General features: G+C 34.4%; 1 protein-coding gene across 1 annotated transcript; it reads left to right on the forward strand.

Annotated features, from left to right (window-relative positions):
* The first annotated feature begins 481 nt into the window (after positions 1-481).
* LOC108450148 (uncharacterized) lies at positions 482-3,074 on the forward strand. The gene is made up of 3 exons (XM_017747645.2): positions 482-1,044; positions 2,230-2,462; positions 2,674-3,074. Exons 1-3 carry the CDS (start codon positions 574-576, stop codon positions 2,921-2,923), a joined length of 954 nt encoding a protein of 317 aa, XP_017603134.1. The 5' UTR covers positions 482-573; the 3' UTR covers positions 2,924-3,074.
* Positions 3,075-12,355: the final 9,281 nt, after the last annotated feature.

A 12,355-nucleotide genomic window follows, 5' to 3' on the forward strand; every position in this document is an offset into this window, starting at 1 on the left:
ACAAAATTTACTATTTTGATAGTTTACCCAATAGCAAATGACGAAAACACCATCATATTAATAATATATTCAATCTTTTATTAGAAGGAAATTACAGGAATTTTATTGACTGAGGTGGCGTCAAGTTGACTTTTGACACGTAGAGATGTTCATGAACTGAATACATGTACCCAAGCCTGACTCATATTTTAAACAGGGCTATTTTTTGCCTAAGTCTAGTTTTCGAGCTTCGTACTTTTGTTCAAATTCTCTCATATTTTGTGCGGGTCTTCAAGTTTGGGTGAGTAACCCACCCATTAACAAATTTAACAAAAGAATTCTAATAGTTAATTCTGAAATATGAAAAATAGAGAAATAAAATTCTTTGAAAAATTAAAAGTAAAAAGGACTAAATTTTAAATATACGAAAAAGTATAGAGACTCAAAACAAATTTTAACCATAATCATATTATTTTCGTCCTATTGTACCGTAATTTACTCTAAAAATAAAAAATAGTTTACATTTTAGTACTTCAAAAGCTATAGACTCAGACTACTAGAAATCAACAAAGTCCGAGATAATCGAGAGAAAAAATGGAAGGGATAGAGCACCGACTGGTTCAAGTGAATGGCATAAACATTCACATAGCTGAAAAAGGTGAAGGCCCAGTCATCCTTTTCCTCCATGGCTTCCCTGAGCTTTGGTATTCATGGCGTCACCAAATCGTCGCTTTTTCTTCTATGGGTTACCGAGCCGTTGCTCCCGATTTGAGAGGCTACGGCGACTCGGATGCTCCCGACTCAGTCGAGAGTTACACTTGTTTCCACATAGTCGGCGATTTAGTGGAGCTGATAGACGTATTGGATCCGGATGTAGGCAAGGTGTTTGTTGTTGGGCATGACTGGGGAGCTTACATGGCTTGGTTATTGTGTCTGTTTAGGCCTGATAAAGTGAAAGCATTGGTGAATTTGAGTGTGCCGTTTTTAAGGACTCATCGGGAAATCAAGCCTGTTGATTTCTGGAGATCTTATTATGGTGCTGATCATTACATATATAGATTTCAGGTAAATTATTATCAAACATATTAGATGCATAAATCTTATTTTATGATTTTGAATTTTTTTCGCTATGGAATCTATGTTTATCTTAATTAATCTTGATTTCTGATTCTGTGACCATAATTTAAATTCTGAAGCTATTATACACGGGAGGGATCCCTTTACACCATTCCATAACTTTTAATGATCCATATTTTATCGATTCAGTAGTAAAATTTATTAAAATATTTATAATTATTATGTAAAATTTTAAATTAATTTAATATTTTTATCATATTAATATAAAATATTGTTTATTGTATATATATATTTAATAATTAAAATTTTATATATATAAAATATTAAATTATTAAAATATTAATCATATAAAAATTACTAAAACGTGCAACAGCATCTCTCCATGTATATATATATATATATATGATCGAACATACAAATTAGAAAGTGTATTGTCTTTTTTGGCAATTTCAACTTTTCTAACTATGATGTTGACATTTGACATTGTAATTTAAATCCGGAATTTCAATTCGATTTTGTATTAGTTTTGGAAAGGTTTTATTTATATATGTATATATATACTCTAAATTTCAGCTAAATTATCAAACATGATATAGTATTTATTTTGTCATTTTAACTATTTTAGTTATAGAATTAATGTTGATCTTAATTAGTTGTGATGTATGCATCGGCAATCCCAATTTAAATCCCGAGTTTGGTAAGCTTTTATGTTAGCTTTAAGTAGAATTATCAAGCATACGAGTTACATATGAAGTCTTTATTTTATGATATCAATTATTTTTTTTTTTAATTTTAAACATTTGTTATCGTAATTTAAATCTCGGATTTCAATTTGATTTTGCATTAGATTTGGAAAGGTTTTATTTTATAAATATATATATATACTCTACACTTCAGCTAAATAATCAAACATACAAATTAGATACAGAGTCTTAATTTTTTCATCTTAACTATTTGAGCTATAGAATTAATGTTTATCTTAACTAATTGTGATGTATGCATCCGCAATCTTAATTTAAATCTCAAGTTTGGTAAGCTTTGATGTCAGCTTTAGGTGGAACTATCAAGCATACAAGTTACATACAGAGTTTTTATTTTGTGGTTTCGAATTTAAATCCCGGGTTTCATTGATATATATATATATATATATGTATTTATTTGTATATATTACAGAAACCTGGAGAAATAGAAGCTGAATTTGCAGAGATTGGAGTGGAGAGAGTTGAGAAGGAACTTTTGACTGATTTTCCAGTTTTCTTGCCAAAAGGGAAACTGTTCAAACGTCCATTAGATGAACCAATTACATTGCCTTCTTGGTTGTCCGAGGAAGAAGCTAATTACTATGTCACTGTTTTCCAGAAAACTGGCTACACTGGTGCACTCAACTTCTACAGAAACTTTAACAGGTATATGTATATGTGTGATATATATTATTTGGTACAATTCATAGATAGGATTGAGAATTTTTGAATGCTAGTGTACCAAATAATATATTTATATATCAAATCAGTTATAAAAAATGATTTTGGGTTGGAATTTATGCATTTATAACTCTTTTTTTTCTAGTAAAAGAACTATAGGGGCTCTTGTTTATGGGTGTTACTGTTTTGATGGCAGAAACTGGGAACTATTGAAACCATGGGTGGGTAGTAAGATCAAAGCACCAACCAAGTTCATTGTGGGTGATAAGGATTTGGTTTACCATATGCCTGGTATCAAGGATTACATTCACAATGGTGGGTTCCAAGAAGATGTGCCATCTCTGCAGCAAGTGGTGGTGATGGAAGGTGTTGGCCATTTCATCAACATGGTGAAACCAGACGAGATCAACAAATACATTTCTGACTTCTTTACCCAGTTTGTTTGAAATAAATAAATAAATAAATCCATGTATTTCAAGTCTTTTGTGTAATAATAATAATAATAATAATAATAATAACACTTTGGCTAAGATCCAAGTGCTGAAGGGGATTTATGGTTAAGACTGAATTATTAATGTTAGAATATGTTTGAAGTAATTTTGAATTTTATTTTTTTATATTTAGGTTGAATTATTAACATAATAAATTTTTTTAAATTTATGGGTGCAATATTTTGAAATTAAAAAATTACTAAAAAACATTATAATAAATTTGGACGATGTTAATAATTAAATTTATATTTTAAATTTTAAAAATAAAATGATTAAATTTTAAATTTAGAAAGAAAACATAGACTTGTAATGTGGAGGAGTAGATGCTTTTTTCGATGAGTTTCGACCATTTTTTTTGTCTTGTATTTGATGAAAGTAAGAGGTTTTATATTCTTTTTGTTTTATCAATTTGGTTAATAAATAATTTATTTTTATTTTTTTTGTTTTATGATTTGAGTGCCATTTTAGCTATTTTAAGAATTAAAGACTTGTCATATGGAAATCAAGTGGCTTATCTCTTGACAACAGAAGAATTTAAGAGGGAGAGAAATACCCATCTTCTTGAAGGAGTGTCGGAGTTTGTAGTGAAGGTGGTGGAGAAGAATCGTTGGGGGGTAGCACTATCGAATTAACCCTAGGTGTTTACAAATCAAAAGCCGGTTGCAGCTTCGCGTCTGTCTAAGCTCAGATCGTCGAGGATAGTGAAGAGAATATGAAGGATTAAAAACAGATGTAGAAATTGAGGTTTAAAGGCCATTAGAGATTGATTCGGTTCCGAGGAGAAAATAGGATTTGGTTTCAGTGTTGGGAGTGTCCATTTATTATGTTCTGGTTGTTACAAGCCCAATTTGCCCAGCCCAAAACCCATTTCTATAACCCTTAAACCCAATTACAGATAAACTCAAACCTAAAGCCCAATTTAAAACTAAACTTAGCCCACCAAGCCCACAATTTTTCAATTAAAAAAAATCAAAAGGAAACCCTAGGTGCCCCGCACCTAGGTCTGCCCTTGTCCCATCCACAACCGACGTTTGCCACCACCTACTCAGCACCGCCCCAACTGCTCCTGCAAGATGGACACGCAAACAACAGTGAAAATGATAAAAAATGTATGTAATAGCTTTATAAAAGCCTAAGAGATGGGATTGTTTTTTTTTGGGGGGGATTTTGTCTTCGTTGAAATACAAAAAGAAACATCATCAAAACGCCTCAAAATATTCACTCAAATCGCAGTAAGAAATAAAAGACAGAATCAAGGTCTATATTTTTTCCTTTTCATTTTTCTTTTCTTTTTTTTTCTTTTCCGAATTTGTTTATATATTTCAACTCTATCCTGCTAAAAACAATATGTATATATTAGATATAAAAAAAATAAAAAAAATAAAAATTTACCTTGTGGTGATTTTCGGCCACCGTGTACGGTGGCCGGCACGACGGAGCCACGGTGGAGGTGACCGGACACCTTGGCCAGTTCTGGGTTTTCCCCAGAAAGAAAAAAACTCCCCTTTCCTTTTTTTTTTCTAAAACTCGGAGGAAATATATTTTTTCAAAAAAAATTTACTTTTATAGCACCCTGGTACGACGTCGTTTTGGGGCAAACATTCAATACCCAAAACGTCGTCGTTTAATCACTTGACCCGAACTTCGACCCGAAAACCGCCTAGGATCCTCGTGTTTTTGGACTGAGGGTCTATTTGCGCCCTCAGTCCCTCCGCTTTTGAGGCCAGTTTCAATGTGGTCCCATTCTTTTTTTATTTTTTTAATTTCACCCCCAGAATTTCATTATTGTTTCATCTTGGTCCCTGATCGAACGGTGCGTTTTGGATGGAGGGGTTTATTTCCCATTTGGTCCTCCTTAGTTACTCGTGCATTCTCCTAGGTCCCTATTTTAATCCCAGCAGTTTATTTTATTTGTAAATTATCCTCCTTATTTTAATTTGATTTCAATTAGGTTTTATTCAGATTCATTTTTATAGTTTTCTTTATTATTCGTGTTTATTGATATTGATCGTATCATTTGCATCATTTTATTTATTTATTCGTTGTAGTCGATTAATTGTAATTTCACCTTTTATATATTATTCTATATTTTATGCGTTATTATATATATATATTTATATATATATATATATATATATACCTTAAAATAAAATTAACTTTATTCTATATATATTATTAGCACTATATTATTCATACATATAACCCTTTTATATATACATACTTGTTGATTAATAGTAAATTACGTGTTTTATACATTATTTGAATTATTATCCGTACATGAAAACATTGGTATATATATATTGAATCTATAAAGTCATGCATTTTATACCTATGGTTTTCTTTGTACATGTATATAAGTATGCTTCTAAGTCTATTATATAACTTATGATAAAACTAATTTAATTTTGTATGCGTATTCCTTTTATTCTAAATTTATTTATCTATATATATATATATATATATATATATATATATATCTATAATTTGTAAATTTAATATGTTCTTAAAATTATTATATTTGTATTACCTTTGCATTTTTTTAATTTTCCTTTATTATATATAAGTTGTCAATTTTAAACCGATATTCTTTTAACACTTCAGTATATTATTCGATTTAAATATTCATTCTATAACATATATTTTAATGGTCACATGTATACCTCTATTTTGTTTCTGCGAAAAGTTTCTAGTTTAACAATTCATATCATATATATTATGTGTTCATCCTTTTAAATTTGTCTTATACATATATACATATTTTTCTTTAACTTTCATTTTGTTTTGCATTTTTGCATTTGAGTGTGTTGTATTAGGTTATATATATTATTGTGGTATATTATTTTCGTTTTGTATTACTATCGTCGAAACCGTTTTTTTGAAAATGGGAATCGACTTTTGAAAACGAAAATTGGGAGTCGCCACCAATCTTTTCCAAGGTGAGATTGGGCCACCTTAAAATCGATCGTTTTAATAAAACATTTGGGCCTATTAAAACAATAATTCTTTTTGGTCTGCTAAGTTTGAGAAATTGGGCTCGGGAGTCGGTTACGTACGAGGAAGGATTGGCACCCTCGACACGCCCAAAATTGGTACTTGATTGATTATCAAGTGTCTTAATGTCGAAAATTAAAGATTTGGACAGAGTTCAAAACGCGATCCTCCTTTTATTGGCTTTTAAAACATTTAGGTAAGTCAAATGTGTATTAAAGACCATCTCACCTCAAGGTAAAACATTACATTCAGTACGTTAGGACACAACATTTTTGACCCTCAATTGTGAGCTTGCCTTTAAAACGTGCGTTTTAGCCTTAAGAGGATACTCGCATATTCAAAACAAACAAAGAAAGCGAAACCCAGTACGTTAGGGCTCGATTCTTCGAATTCTTTAAATACCGAACATTGCCTTTATTTTGAAAATTTCAAATGAAATGTAATAAGTAAATTAAATGTATTTTTATAAAAAAAAATAGCTTGATAACATAAGGAATAAAACGCGTGGCAATAACATCTCATGAATAATGTAAAATAATAGGGAAATGCATAAGAAATCAATTTTAAAAGAAGTTTCAAATAAATCACCCAAATAAAATATAACAAGTTTTTAAAATAAAATAAAATAAAATAAATAATAGGAAAAATAAAATTTGGAAATATAACTATATAAACTATAAGAAAATTTTAAATAGGTAATAAATATAAGAATTTTAAAAAAATAAATTGGGAAAAATAAAAGAAATAATATATCATATAGTAATGTACAAATGAATTTTAAAATAAATATTACAAAGTAAATAATTTGAATGAAAGCTTGAACTGTATCAAAATAAAAATAAGGAAAAAATAATACATATGCATAAAAGATTAAAATAAATAATATGAAAAACGTGGAGGTATTTAAAACAAACAAAATATACAATCAAAATAAGATCCCCAAAGAAACCAATTATACATGAATCAAAAAGGGGGATACGTATAATAAATTTAAGAGGAAAAAATATATATATATATATAATAAATATAAAGAGAACATTTATATAGAATAATATGAAAGCAATAATCTATTTGACACAGAGCTAATTTTATCATAAATTATATATGTATAATAACACATAAGAGCTATTTAAATGTAAAATCATACAAAATTTAAAAAAAAAAAACCTCCATCGAAACAAAAACGAAATCTAGAGGATAGTTTTAAACAAATTGAATTATTAAAACAAAATCAAGGACTTGAACTAGATACGCACAAACAAGAAGGAACCAAAAATGCAAATTCCCAAGTCCCAAAGCGCTTCACCTAGACGTGGACTAAACTGGAATAACACGCAAGTTCTAGGAATAAATTTAAATAATCAAAGAAAGCATAAATAGGGCCCAATTGACCACTGGCACAAAGGGGGGGCTCAACGCATAAATTCCCCATCTTGAATCAAAGTGTGTGGGTCTAGCACCAAACGGTGCTTTTCATTTGCCAATTAAAAGACAAAAGCCATTGAATGGCATTTCTTCAGCAAAACCCCACCCTTCATTTGCTCTGCCATTTTAGAAAAAGAAAATAACACCCCCACCTAAATCTCTACTAGGATTTCAACCCGAGCGCCAAGAATGGAGGGTCATCGGCACTTCCATGCCATCGCCTCTAGTGCCGATCCACGGCGAACCAGTAAGCTTACTTCGATTTTATTTTAAAAACAAATTGCAAAGTAAAGAAAAAACAAAAAGGAAAAATGCGAACGAGAAAGAATCAAAAACAACCTTCGAGTTTTTGATCTCTTCTATTGCTATCACTTGCTTATGTGTATTCTCTGCTGTAGTCTGTGAAAAAATCGAAGGAAAAAAATCCCCAAAAAAGAACCCCCATTACTGATGTTTTCAATGGCTTTTATAGCCTAGAAATAAAATGAAAATCTTCATCGTTGTTTGCCCTTGCAGATATCTCGAGGCGTGGGGCGTGGCATGAAGTAGAGCACGATTCGGAAGCTTGGCGCGCGTCGTACTCTGCTTGGACTCAAGCTTATGCTGCCGATTTCCTTCTATTGCTAGGGTGTTGGGTTGGCTCTATGTTTTGTGTATTGGGTGAGAGATGTGGGTTAGGTTTTGGGTAATCTGTTGGGCTTTGGGTTTGTTTTACATTTGGTCCTACAGCTGCCCCTCTTTGCTCATTGTCATGTAACGAGAATAGAGCAAAGATTTTAGGAGGACCAAATTTGCTTGGGTTGGCTGAGCCTTGTGTTCTTTGCCACAGCCTACCGCACTTCATTGCTTCAAAAATGCTCCTTTGCTGTTTCATATAAATGAGATTTGCCGAAATTTGATCTGCTCCGCTCTTGCTTGGCAAAGATAAGATCCGCTGTATCTGACCTGCTCCACTTTTGTTCAGTGGAAATAAGATCTGATATATTTAGCCTGCTTCACTTCTGCTCAGTGAAGATAAGGCTGATGATATGAATCTGCTCCATTGCCGATATAGGGAGACCAAAATTTGAATCTGCTCCGCTCCTGCTCAGCGAAGATAAGATTCATCAAAATTCGATCTGCTTCACTCCTGCTCAGTGAAGATAAGATCTAGTATTTAGCCTGCTCCACTCCTGCTCAGTGAAGATAAGGGTGATGATTGGAATCTGCTCCATCGCCGGTACGTGGAGATAAAATTCATCAAAATTCGATCTGCTCCACTACTGTCAGTGAAGATAAGATCTGGTGTTTAGCCTGCTCCACTCCTGCTCAGTGAAGATAAGGCTGATGATTGGAATCTGCTCCATCGCCGGTACGTGGAGATAAGATTCATCAAAATTTGATCTGCTCCACTCCTGTCAGTGAAGATAAGATCTAGTCTATAGCCTGCTCCACTCCTGCTCAGTGAAGATAAGGCTGATGATATCTGTAATCCTGCTACATTGTCCACTGAGGAATCCATCTGTAGCAAAGTGACATGCTTATGCCACGATTAATGTGAACCAAATGTTCCTAACTACATGTATTATGGATGTTAAATGCACAAAATGCAAAATGTCATGAGAATGATCCATTTTTAATTTTTGGGTTGTCATCGCTCGTTGTTTACTAAGGTAACATCCCTGTCATATGCCTTATTGTTCAACTCGGTAGAAGAGGACTTGAAGATGCAGTTAATCCCTTATTTCTCACACATTTCTAACCCTTTTAAGCTTGGTGAGTTCTAAATAATTATCCTGTTTCAGGTTCTCGTATTGTTTAGAAACCTTTCAGAATAATAAACAAAACCTTCTTTTGAGAGTATTATTAGTTTATTAATTATTATTTCAATAAAAATACTTGAAGAAGATTATAATAATAGGTAGAACTGAAATTTATTCGAGTCAAAATTTGCGAAAGATGTATCAACAAAGAAAGCAATCATTGTTTGAGATACAAAAACAGATGAAAAGGAACAGAATAGGTCCCCCAGATTTCGTAGTTTGAGCTTCTCTGTACGAACTCCCCGAGGACCTTTTTAAACTTGGCATGCGCTCAGAGGATCTATAGCATTTTGTTGATGCCCCAAGATGTAGCTTATCCCCTCTTTGTCGATTCAAGTGTAGTGAGACTGCCGCTTGCCCCAATTTGGATCGAAATTTGAATTGCCCTTTGCGGGTTTTCAACTCAAAACCCCTTTGGTCTCAAGACGCCCTTTTACGGGTTTTCGCCTTGGCCTCTCCTTTTTCTTTTTCTTTTTTTTTTGGCGCCCTTTACGGGTTTTCACCTCGAGTGCTTCAAGTAAAATATCTTTTGACAGAATTTGAATTTATCGGGTTAGGCAAGCTCTTGCCATCCATCTCTGCTAGTACCAATGCCCCTCCAGAGAAAGCTTTTTTTACCACATAGGGTCCTTCCCAATTTGGCATCCATTTCCCCCCTGAAATCTTTTTGCATAGGGAGAATCTTTTTCAATACTAAGTCTCCCTCATGGAACACCCTAGGGCGAACTTTTTTGTTGTAGGCTCGCATCATTCTCTTTTGGTACATTTGGCCATGACGAATAGCCTTTAGCCTCTTCTCTTCAATCAAGTTTAGTTGATCGTAACGAGATTGGATCCATTCTGCTTCGTCTAACTTCAACTCTGATAAAACTCGAAGAGAAGGGATTTCAACCTCAATAGGTAAAACTGCCTCTATCCCATAAACCAATGAGAAAGGTGTTGCCTCGGTAAAAGTTCTGACAGATGTCCGATAAGCATAAAGGGCAAATGGGAGCTTTTCATGCCAATCTTTGTAAGTCTCTGCCATCTTCCCCACAATCTTCTTGATATTCTTATTAGCTGCCTCAACCGCCCCATTCATTTTCGGGCGGTATGGTGATGAGTTGTGATGTTTAATATTGAACCAACTGCAGACTTCTGCTATTGCGCTGTTGTTCAGATTCAACGCGTTGTCGGATACAATTCTTTCTGGCATACCATAACGACATATGATCTCCTTCTTCAAGAACTTGCTGACCGCCGACTTTGTGACATTAGCGTACGAAGCGGCCTCTACCCATTTGGTAAAGTAATCAATGACCACAAAAATAAATCGATGTCCGTTGGAAGTCTTTGGCGAAATTGGCCCAATGACGTCCATGCCCCACATTGAGAATGGCCATGGGGAAGTCATAACATGGAGGGGTGAAGGAGGCACATGGATCTTGTCTCCATAAATTTGACACTTATGGAATTTCTTAGCGTAATTGATGCAATCTCCTTCCATTGTAGACCAGTAATATCCGAATCTCATGATTTGTCGAGCCATTGTGAAACCATTGGCATGTGTCCCACAGACACCATCATGGACTTCCTCTAGAATTTTCTTTGCCTCAACATACCAACACATCTTAACAACACCGATCCTTTCTCTTCTTATATAGAACCTCACCGCTCAGGACATAGTCACCGCTAACCTCCTCAATATTCTTTTATCATTTTCGGTTGCTTTATCCGGATACGCACGGCTCTTTACATATTGTAAGATATCATGATACCAAGGATGATCATCTCTCTTCCTCTTCATCAACATTACAAGGTGAGTGGGCCTCACAAATACTCATCTGAATTGGCTTCATATCCTCCTGTTCATTTACTTTGACCATGGAAGCTAGTGTAGCCAAGGCGTCACCATCCGATTCTCGTCTCGGGAGGTAATGAAAGGTAATATTATCAAACTTTTCAATTAACTCCAGGATTAACTTTCGAATCGATCAATTTGGGATCTCTCGCTTCCCACTCGCCTTTAAGGCGATAAATTACCAATGCAGAGTCTCCGTACACTTCTAATACTTTGATTTTACGGCCTATATGCCTCAATTCCCATGATACATGCCTCAGATTCGCCATGTTATTTGTGCGGTCAAAATCCACTTGCAAGTGAACGGATAATGACCTCCATTTGGGGATATTAGTCGCCTAACTCCATTTTCAACGGCATTTGATGCTTCGTCAAAATTTAATTTCCAGGAATGATTTTCAGGCATGTCCCCCTCAGCGATTGCTACATACATTAGATCTTCATTGGGGAAATTGAAATTCAAAGGTTCATAATCCTCCAAAGCTTTTTGGTTTACATAGACTATGTCAAATTCGGAGAGCAGAATCTGCCACCTGGCCATCTTTCCATTTAAAGCGGTTGACTCCATCATGTATTTGAGAGGGTCTAGCTTTGAGATTAGCCAAGTTGTATGGTACAACATGTATTGCCTCAACTTTCGTGTTGTCCAAACCAAAGCACAACATAGCTTCTCAATTGGCGGATACCTCATTTCACACTCAGTAAATTTTTTACTAAGGTAATATATTTCTCTTTCTTTTCTCCCAGTCTCATCGTGTTGGCCGAGCACACACCCCATCGAATTATCAAATACTATTAAGTATAGTATCAATGGTCTACCAGGGCTTGGTGGTGTTAGCACTGGGGGACTAGACAAATATTGTTTAACCTTTTCAAAGGTTTTTTGGCATTCATCATCCCATACCCCAAGATTGTGCTTTTTAAGAAGATGAATATGGGGTCACACTTCTCTGTCGATTCTTGAAATAAACCGTGCGATGTAGTTTAGTCTCCTAGAAAACCTCGGACTTCTTTACGAGTTCGTGGCGGCGCCTCAGATAGCCTTGACTTTATCGGGGTCGACTTCTATTCCCTTCTCACTGACTACGAAGCCGAGTAACTTTCCAGACCTAGCTCCGAAGGTGCATTTTGACGAATTAAGCTTTAATTGGAATTTTCTCAACCTCAGGAACAATTTCCTCAACACTCGCACATGCTCCTCTTCAGTTCGGGATTTTGCAATCATGTCGTCAACGTAGACCTCAATTTTCTTGTGCATCATGTCATGGAATAAGGCTACCATGGCTCTTTGGTATGTGGCTCCTGCATTCTTCAACCCGAAGGGCATCA

The sequence above is a fragment of the Gossypium arboreum genome, chromosome 13, assembly GCF_025698485.1.
Source record: "Gossypium arboreum isolate Shixiya-1 chromosome 13, ASM2569848v2, whole genome shotgun sequence".
Classification (NCBI taxonomy): Eukaryota; Viridiplantae; Streptophyta; class Magnoliopsida; order Malvales; family Malvaceae; genus Gossypium; species Gossypium arboreum.

What these genes read in the sequence shown, in the direction of transcription:
- LOC108450148 (XM_017747645.2), top strand. Translation starts at nt 574, where the DNA reads ATGGAAGGGATAGAGCACCGACTGGTTCAAGTGAATGGCATAAACATT. An exon ending in ATTACATATATAGATTTCAG is followed by an intron (nt 1,045 to 2,229) that starts GTAAATTATTAT and finishes TATATATTACAG; the next exon opens with AAACCTGGAGAAATAGAAGC. An exon ending in TTCTACAGAAACTTTAACAG is followed by an intron (nt 2,463 to 2,673) that starts GTATATGTATAT and finishes TTTTGATGGCAG; the next exon opens with AAACTGGGAACTATTGAAAC.